Raw genomic sequence first — 8605 nt, forward strand, 5'->3', positions numbered from 1 at the left:
ACTTATAACAAGGCTTATATAGTTATCTACTATGGACACGCGCTACCTGCAGCTTGCAGATAGGTTACAGCCTTGTGTTCACGCGCATCTATGCTCTAGCAGATTGGCCCGTTCTTTCTGATCATGCGAAATGCCTTCATGGTCTTTATCTTGTTTTTCTCCTTCCAGCTGCACATTCCTTTCTCCGTTGTTTTCTGCTTATGTGCCTTGTCATGCCAGGTGGTACAGTGTTTGCTCATTAAAATCAAACTCAGGAATGTCCGTTAGTGAGATTCCCATCCCCACATACCCTTGTGCTTTTAACTGATCTCCACCATTCCCAGCTACATCAGAGAAACATCTGAGACTGAAACAACATAGTAATGCATTTAATTACATGTCCTAATTGACTTCTCTTGTGACATGGATTTTTTATATCTGGAAGACTGGCATTACATCTCCACTTTCATAAAAATAATTGATGTGCTCTGGGAAATTATTCTAATGATGATATTTTCCAGATAAGCCTCATTTCCTTTTTCTTTGCAGGAAGAAAACAGGCCAGTAGGTGGATTTTCTCTTCGTGGCTGTCTTGTCTCAGCTCTGGAGGACAACGGAGTCCCAGCAGGTGAGCACAAGCCTCTAAACTTTCATACATACGTATTTATGCCACAGCAATACAGTCTTTGGATGTGGTTTGTGTGTACGGTTTTCTGTATGCACAAGTGGGCTGGCCTTTCCTCTCTGCTTGCAAGCAAGGGAAGAGGCATATCATAGAAAATCCCCATACTGCTGGGCTGTCCATACCAGAGGGGATTTTTTTAGCGTTATTTCCACATATTTTGGGTGTTCCCCTTTTTATGGGCTTTTCTCAGTCAGACAACCTCTGAGACAGTCCTAAGACACTGATTAATATTCTAGAGTTAACAGACAAAGAGGAAACGCCTTCTTTTTGGATGTTGTTTAACTCAAAGTCTTGACACATCCCCTGATGCCATCCCTTTTCTGTGTGTCTTCTCTACTTATGCTATTACCTTTTCCTTTTTGATCTGCTAGAACCCAAATGTAGGGGAGACGTAAGGACAGCAAAACAAAACCCAGTTCTGCTAGTGAATATGCTTAGCTTAGGCATTTGTCTAAAACCTCAGCCTCACAGATAAGTGTTCTGCTGTTAAAGCAATTTATTTTTTGACAGTAAGCACAATGTGTGGATCTTGAATAGGGAGCATCTTTCTAAACACAAAAGACAGGGTCTGAAAAAGATACGGTCCAGGGTGGGGGGCCATGATGAACAACAGAGCTCCTTGCTAAAAGGAACCCAAAGATGGGCAGGAGCAAATCTAATCTACTGCACAAACTGGTAGGGAGTTCATCCCTCCATTGTATAACTCAAGTAAGATTGTCCACCTAAACAGCAGCTATTTTATATACAAAGCATAGTACACAGTAGTTCATACAGTCTATGCGAGGGGTGTCTGTATTATATCTTTATTTTGCAGAAGGGAAATCAAAGACACAAGAGCTTTAGATGTCTTATCCATAATGAAATGGAAAGGTCTGATACCGTAATTCACTAAATTAAAATTCTTCCCTATGAAGTTTCATATATGCCACAAAGCATTTCTCTGTGCACCTTCCTGATCTGTCATATTTTTTTTCTCTGCAGGAGTGAAGGGCAATGTGCAAGGCAACCTCTTCAAAATCATCACCAAAAATGACATTCATTATTATATCCAGGCCAGCTCCAAGGCAGAGCGAGCACAGTGGATTGAGGCAATCAAACCACTGACATGAATAAGGCGGACTCCATGCCAAATGAAAAGTCACATTTGTGACCAAGTTTCCTGCTCTCATTGTCTGGAAGTGTTGTTTTTCCCTTAATCTATTTTTGTTATTTGTACCGCCATAGCACCTAGCAATTCCTGGCAGACCAGCATCCTAGGTGCCTAGGAGTCATGTAGATCCAGAATAACTCCCCACCAAGAATTTACCATCTAATCAAGAGACAAAAGACAACAGGTGGATACAGACAAATGGGGCTTTACAAGGAAACAATGAGATATAATATTCCAAGATGGAAGAAAAGAATTCTTTTGTACAAGTATTCAGTCTATATCTGACAGATCCAAGTTGTGCTTTATCCTAAAGCAGAAATGTCTTGCTCCTTTCCCCTTTATAAAGGGGCTCATAAACTTAATTAGTTAAGACTGACTGAATCAAAGTCATGAAAGGTCCTGGTGTCTGAGGCTGCCTTTCTTGGTATACCACAAGAGTCTTGTGCTAAGCCACAATCCAGCTGCCAGGATAATCACTATTGTGAAACAAACAAGAGGTCTATCTGTCCATCTGTCTGCTCTACCATTTGATTCTCTGTTAGGCTGGAAAAGGCCAAAGGATCCTCCTCTCCAGTATATAGATTATTCTTGTGCTGGTAATGGCCTGTAACAGTACAGGATCCCTAGTATCAAATCAGACCAGTGGCAGTTATTCCAGACAATTGCTGGTGCTTAATATATTGGAAGAAATCACTCAGCCATAAAAGCAAGACTTTTCCTCTTGATTATCACTGTAAGTCCATTTATGTGGAGCACCATTGGGACTGAGAACTCTAATAGCAATTCTGACTATTGCTTTTTCTATTTTAAGCCATTACATTTTCCATTGTTTGTCTAGTAAACTTGACTTTGATATCATTAAATATAAAAACCAGTTCAGTGCATTTGAATCTCCTGTGCTCTTTAGATACGATCTTTCTCAGAGGGCAGTTTGAGTATATGAAAATAATGGTTTCATACACTGTAAATTTAGATTTATATAGAAACTAAGACATTCTCCACAACACCAGAGGGTATAATGGAATGTATGAGATGATTAAAACACCCGACCAGCCTGCTGATACACTATTTTCATAAAATTCCTCATGTTATCTGAGTACCTGTATCTGACAGCCAGACTCTGCAGAGCCTCCAAAAGCCCTCTGAAGACAGCATGCTATATATCTTCCCTGAAGTCACAGAGCAATTTGAAAGCCCTCTATCCACAGAACCACCTCTTTGCAGATTTTTTGTTCTCCAAGTTATGTACTGAAAAAAAGTCTGTTCATCTAGAGACTTTCCCCTTCATCCTGTGTTATAACCAACCAATCACAACAGAGGCAAAGGCAGCAACTACAATATATACTTATATATGTATTAGAATAGCCACATATTTAGGACTTTTTTCTAAATCTACAGCAATGAAATAACAGCACAACACTCACGTGCATTCAAATATTTAACAGAGCTGGTAAAGAAGTTTGCCAGCAAAGATGCAGTTTTAATTGGATACAAGAACGGGCAATGCAGTTTCAGCTACAGATACCATTTCCTAGGGCTGGTCCAGAGAAGACTGTGAAATCCACAGCTGTTGAAACCTTTCAATTCACGAGAACACTACCTGCAAGAGACAGGGATGGTGGTAAGGCATTTATTGCTCTGTACCGGGAAGCACAAATGGCTTTGTGCTGACTGAGCAGAGCTTCCAGGAAAAGCAATTCCCTCCTGATAATGTGAGCCCTGCTGGGGCCCACCAGGCTCCCTTATTCACTTATAAGGAAATCTTCTGTTTCTCTTTTCTCAGTCCCACCACCTGCATACTGCCCAGTTCTTGTCACAAGGGTAACAGCCACCCCACCGCAGAGGACTGACCTCCACCAGCTGGCATGCCTGGGGGATTAGGGGACCGTGAGGATGTGAGATACTGCATAGCATCACAAATCTTGCAGTTTGGGAGGCCAAGAGAGTATCTCAGCAAAGGCCCTCTGATTTACCTGGACCAGCCATAGCTCTGCAATTGCTGCATGTGTATGAGAAAAGAAGTGTATGTTTCAAACACATCAGCAAATGAAAAAGATACAGTTCCCACTCTCCAGAATCAGCCAGGGGAAAAAGATAAAATATTTCTCAGACAGGAGAAGTACATTTGCCTCTGTCCTCTGGTGATATCGTGGTCTCCTTTTTTTCAAGCCACTTTTGTAAGCTTGATGTCCCCTGTGATCTGCAAAGCTTTCACCAAGTTCAGGGGCTGAATGCGGTGAGTGAAGTCACAGAGCTGCCGTCCATCAAGCAAGACTCGTATTTGCTGGTGTTCACATAAGAGCTCCATCTGCAATGGAAAAGGACAGGGGATGGTGTTAGAGACAAGTGGCAGAGCTGATTTCACCAGCATGGACTTAGAACCCCATGTGATGGGAATAATGAAGCACAGTGTCTACTGGTTCTTCTTAAATGCCCCTCAAAAATAACCTACTCTCTGCTGACAGGATACTGTAAAGCTCCTTATAGTGAGTTCTCTCACTAAGACTAGAGAAAGGAATGGATCCCTCCCATCACGGCTTGAACTGTTGCTCTCTGTGCCATACTAGACTAGTTAACCTGTCAATTTCAATAGTTAGCTATTTGTGGTCATATACGTCAGCCTTTCTCCCCCCCTTTTCTCCACCACCATCATAGTACCCCAAAAATTACCTTAAATGTGTCACCTGCCATAAATGGGAAGTAGGGAATAGTCTTCTCTTCTCTTCCCCATTTCCCAGCAATTCGTGCATTTCGGGTGATGGATTTGTCACTAAAGTTAACTGTAAATAACAGCCCAACATCTTTGTTTGCATCCACTGGATCGCAGAGCAGAGTCACTGAAAAGCTGAAAAAACAATTAAATGACTGGGACTTTCAGAAATGGAAAGGACATGGTGAGCACATCAGAAGCCTATAAAGACTAGAGACAGCTATTGATTTCTTGTCAGACTGAAACACGGGACTCCTACAGGGACTGTGCACAGGCTTAAAAGCTGCAGAAAGGGATGAGAACAGGCCAGTCTTTGTTTCTCCTAGAGTTTCCGGTAGGATGCTAGTGACTTTTGATGTTGCATTCCCTCTCTTGTGACTGGAATCAAACACATTTGTGGGTGAGCCAATTCCAATTTGTATCCTAAAAGAGGTTATGGAAAACTTTTCACCAGTGTTGATTGCACTGGATTTGATCACTGTAGATGCAAAAAAGTGCAATGACAGCACAGTTGCCGTCATCCAGACTAAACACAGCAATGAACCTGCACCTCCTGTGCCAAAACCACTGGTTTTCAAATGATGTTGATTCCAGCCCCAGCAGACAACCGAGATGCGGGTTCAAAATTGCACCTCTTCCTGGAGGAGAAATGCCCCTTGTGTGCCCCCTCTGGTTCGCATTAGGTAAGGGCAAGGAGTAGAAAATGCTGGCAGGGCAGTCAAAAAGTCCAAACAGTGAATTCTTTCTCACCCTTTTAATCTCAGTCTAAGAGCAGGAAAATTAAATAGAGCTATACATTATGAATCTATATGACTTTCTTCCTCCCGAAGAGCACAGACCCTCAAGAAATCATTTGAATTTAGAAGACACATATGGCAGGCGTGAAGCCCCCACCAGCCCCTTCACCTACCTCTTGGGGTTGGAGTGTACCACCCCGATGACCGTGAGTTTCATGGCTGGTCTCAGGCCACCTTTAATTTCACCAACATACTGCTCCACCTGCAGGGAACAGTAAAAACGTGCTGCGGTAGGTCACGTCATGGGTAAACTGGCTTTAACAGCTGCTTTGGTCACCTCATATAGCTTGATTTTATTTTTACATGTACAAAAGAACTTAAAAATATTTCTGGCCTAAAATACTTTTTGCGCTTTTGGTATAAATTCTGTCAGTTCTGGTATCTGAGGCAAGCGAGAGGGCCGCCATAACCGAAAAGCTGGTAACCAGGTGTTGGCTGCCTGACAGGACTGCTGGCTCTGGAGGGCAGTTTCTGATCAAAAGGGCCGTCAGTAAGATGAGCGGCCACTGTCGGTGCTCAACCCGACTGATATGTGCGACTGACGACCCTGACGCCATGCCTCAGGTGGCTCTGGGAACCCCTGACATCAGGTGACTGACGCCACTCCCCAAGACCAGAGCAGGTACTGCAAGCGCTGATGCTGCAGTGACGCATGCATCTCACAAGTGACAGGACCCAGATAGCTGACACACCTGGGACGAGCTGGTGACGGCTGCCATGGTCTAACGACACAATAAATCTGGTTGCAGCACTCCATGCAGCAGATCAAAAGCTTTGTGGCAGCATGACGCAGAGCACAGACTCTGTGTGAACTTACTCTGCCAGCTTAAATTTGTTAACAGATTTCGGTAGGCTAACTTGACACCAGCAGGCTTTGCACTGGCACAGGTAGCCTCTGTCCTCCGCCATAAGAGCACAAAGCCAGCATAGATGCTGCCCCACCACTGCATGTTGACAGAAATGCAACCATGTCCTCACAGCTGATCCCAGTCACACCTGTCCCCACCACTTTTTCAAAGCCAGAAAATGGCTTCTCAGTGGATCTACTTTTGTCCTGCTCACCGAGACCTGCAGTTGCAAACTCCACCCAAAGATCAGAGCTACATTCACTTGCTCCAAGTAATTCTCTAACAGCTTCGATGGTCAGTGGAGAAACTAATACAGGCGATGGCTGGCATGGAAAAACAAACGAGAGAGCTTGGAAACAAGTGATAGGGACGTTTTGAGACTTCAGGTTCAGAAATGGCTTTAAAATGTAAACGCCAGAATACTACACTATAGCATGTAATCGCTCCCTATGCAGAGTCACTTAGAAAGAAGCTGCTATAAAACACTAAGCGTTATTAGCAATTTGCGTAACACTGATAATATTCCAAGGCAATGCACAGCAGACCCTATTTTAGATAAAAAGCGCTTTATCGTTCCAGTGTTCCAAGGTAAAAATTCAGACATTTTTTGCTGGAAGACCTGCACAACATATGCACGGTTTAGTATTTTGACTATGAGAAGCTCTACACCAGCATGGAAACCCACAGACTTCTGTTCACAGCAAAGGGGCTTCCATTCAAGTGTAAGTTGCTACGGGTGTTTCATACGCGTTTTTAAATTTTGGAAAACATAACCAATGTTAGATTTTTAAATTATTGAATGCCAGCTTGCTTAACAGAAACACAAATTCAGGATGAAAAATGTTTTGCCTATACTCCATTTCCTAGTTTCAATATACTAGTTATATCTTTTGCTAAGACGACCTTAAACAATTTATTTTCCCACCTTGATATTTACATCCAGCCACCTTTACAGCTTCACAGATATATTAATAAACCTCTAACTCCTAACAAGGCCGATATTGGAAGAAATTAATTAAAAAAAAATCTTCAAAAATGACAGCACTACTGCTGATTGTTAGTAATGTACATTTACCCTTGCAGAAGTGGGCAGGTGACTCCAGCAGGTATGTTTTGAACTTTGTAACAAAAGAAAAGTGTCAGCCACCTGAGATGTCTTACCTGAGGGAGCAGTGCCTCAAGTAAGGAGTCTGACTGTAAGGAGATACTTTAAACTGGATAAAGCAATTAGAGAGCGGGTAATAAGCATAAAAGATCCCAAGCTAAATGAACTTCATCCTCATACAGGTCCTGTGTCCCACTAAAGCTCCTTCCTTGCCTACACAAGAGACAAGATACAAAATAATACCCCAAATTGAAAGTGCACGTTGAGAAATTGTTTGCGCAGAGCTGCACCACAGTAAGCACCATCATTAAAGGCACAGGGAATCAGGACTGAATAGACTGAATGATGACCACATGATTTCAACACTTACAGCTCGTCCAGCATGGCTGAAATTAGTTCAGAGGCCTGACTACCCATGTGCCGTTTCCCTGCCGACGTTGAGTTGACAGTACAGGTGAAAAGTACTCAGGATGCCATAGGAGGTAATGGTACAAGCTCCTGGGGCATCTTACATGGTTTATTGGTGCGTCCCAGCCCGTGCACACAGGCATAGCCCCCTTCCCATATTTTCCATTCAGGAGCCCTGGGGACTCATTCAGTCACTTACTTTGGGACACCTCTCCTCTGTCATCATCGCTCTGCCTCTTAAACTTGCCTCCACCGCAGCAGTCCCCAAAGGAGTTTTTGTTTTGTGCGCCAGGACAAAAACAAACAAAAAGTCCGGAATAAAGGGAGGATGTTGGGGGGGGCTTATCTCTGCCAAACACTGGCTGGACACCACCCAGCCGAGCAGCTGAGTCACGGCCCTCCGTGCCTCGTCCCACCGGGGGAAGCTCACAAATAACACGGCTGGTGCGAGTGAGAGGGTGGGGGGACTGCAAGGGTGGGCAGGCCCCCGCTGCCCCGCACAGGAGTGCCTGGCAAGCCTATGTCTGTAGCTGTATCTGTATCTATACCTACACATTTTTATGTAAGTATTTAAAATAGAGCGTGTGTGCATAGCATTTTGTATATGTAATACATATAAATAACACATCATTTATTTATTTAGATACCATTTCTGTCCTCTCTCAAAGGGGTAAATATATATATATAACTTATATCCCTGTATAGACCTATATCTATAGAGTGAGGTATACGTATAGGGTTATACACATATACAACGGGTAAATACACACATACACATATATTTGTATATACCCCTATAGGTATACCTCTCTCTCTACGTGTGTGTACATAGGTGTATATAATATACGTACATACAGCCTCCCCGCTGAGAGACGACACGCAGACTCCGGCGCCAGGGGTTACCCCCCCGCCCTACACCCCCC

General features: G+C 43.4%; 2 protein-coding genes across 4 annotated transcripts in view; one reads left to right on the top strand and one right to left on the bottom strand.

The window, feature by feature from the left end:
* The window catches only part of PLEK2 (pleckstrin 2), a 15340-nt gene extending 12588 nt beyond the window's left edge, over positions 1-2752 (top strand). The window contains exons 8-9 of the mRNA XM_009283530.1: positions 529-607; positions 1646-2752. Of these exons, the coding sequence (XP_009281805.1) occupies positions 529-607; positions 1646-1773 (207 nt within the window). The 3' untranslated portion in view covers positions 1774-2752. The remainder of the gene's footprint in view (positions 1-528; positions 608-1645) is intronic.
* Positions 2753-3240: 488 nt separating this feature from the next.
* LOC103902477 (galectin-related protein A) lies at positions 3241-8590 on the bottom strand. Of its 3 annotated transcripts, XM_009283531.2 has the most exons (5): positions 7882-8060; positions 5435-5523; positions 4485-4659; positions 3938-4122; positions 3241-3414 (listed from the first exon to the last, which is right to left on the bottom strand). In XM_009283531.2, exons 1-4 carry the CDS (start codon positions 7906-7908, stop codon positions 3979-3981), a joined length of 435 nt encoding a protein of 144 aa, XP_009281806.1. In that variant the 5' UTR covers positions 7909-8060; the 3' UTR covers positions 3241-3414; positions 3938-3978. The 3 variants fall into 3 exon arrangements, with proteins under 3 accessions (XP_009281806.1, XP_019328741.1, XP_019328740.1); XM_019473196.1 differs by lacking the exon at positions 7882-8060 and adding an exon at positions 8534-8590 and having other exon boundaries at positions 3241-4122; XM_019473195.1 differs by having other exon boundaries at positions 3241-4122.
* Between the last annotated feature and the right edge of the window lie 15 nt (positions 8591-8605).

The sequence above is a fragment of the Aptenodytes forsteri genome, unplaced genomic scaffold, assembly GCF_000699145.1.
Source record: "Aptenodytes forsteri isolate BGI_AS27 unplaced genomic scaffold, ASM69914v1 Scaffold486, whole genome shotgun sequence".
NCBI lineage: Eukaryota > Metazoa > Chordata > Aves > Sphenisciformes > Spheniscidae > Aptenodytes > Aptenodytes forsteri.

Excerpts from the sequence above, each read along its gene's own strand:
- LOC103902477 (XM_009283531.2), bottom strand. The coding sequence starts at position 7,908 with ATGATGACAGAGGAGAGGTGTCCCAAA. Across the intron at positions 5,524-7,881 it reads CAGAGGAGAGGTGTCCCAAA|GTGGAGCAGTATGTTGGTGA; the intron begins GTAAGTGACTGA and ends TGTTCCCTGCAG. Across the intron at positions 4,660-5,434 it reads GTACACTCCAACCCCAAGAG|CTTTTCAGTGACTCTGCTCT; the intron begins GTAGGTGAAGGG and ends TTGTTTTTTCAG.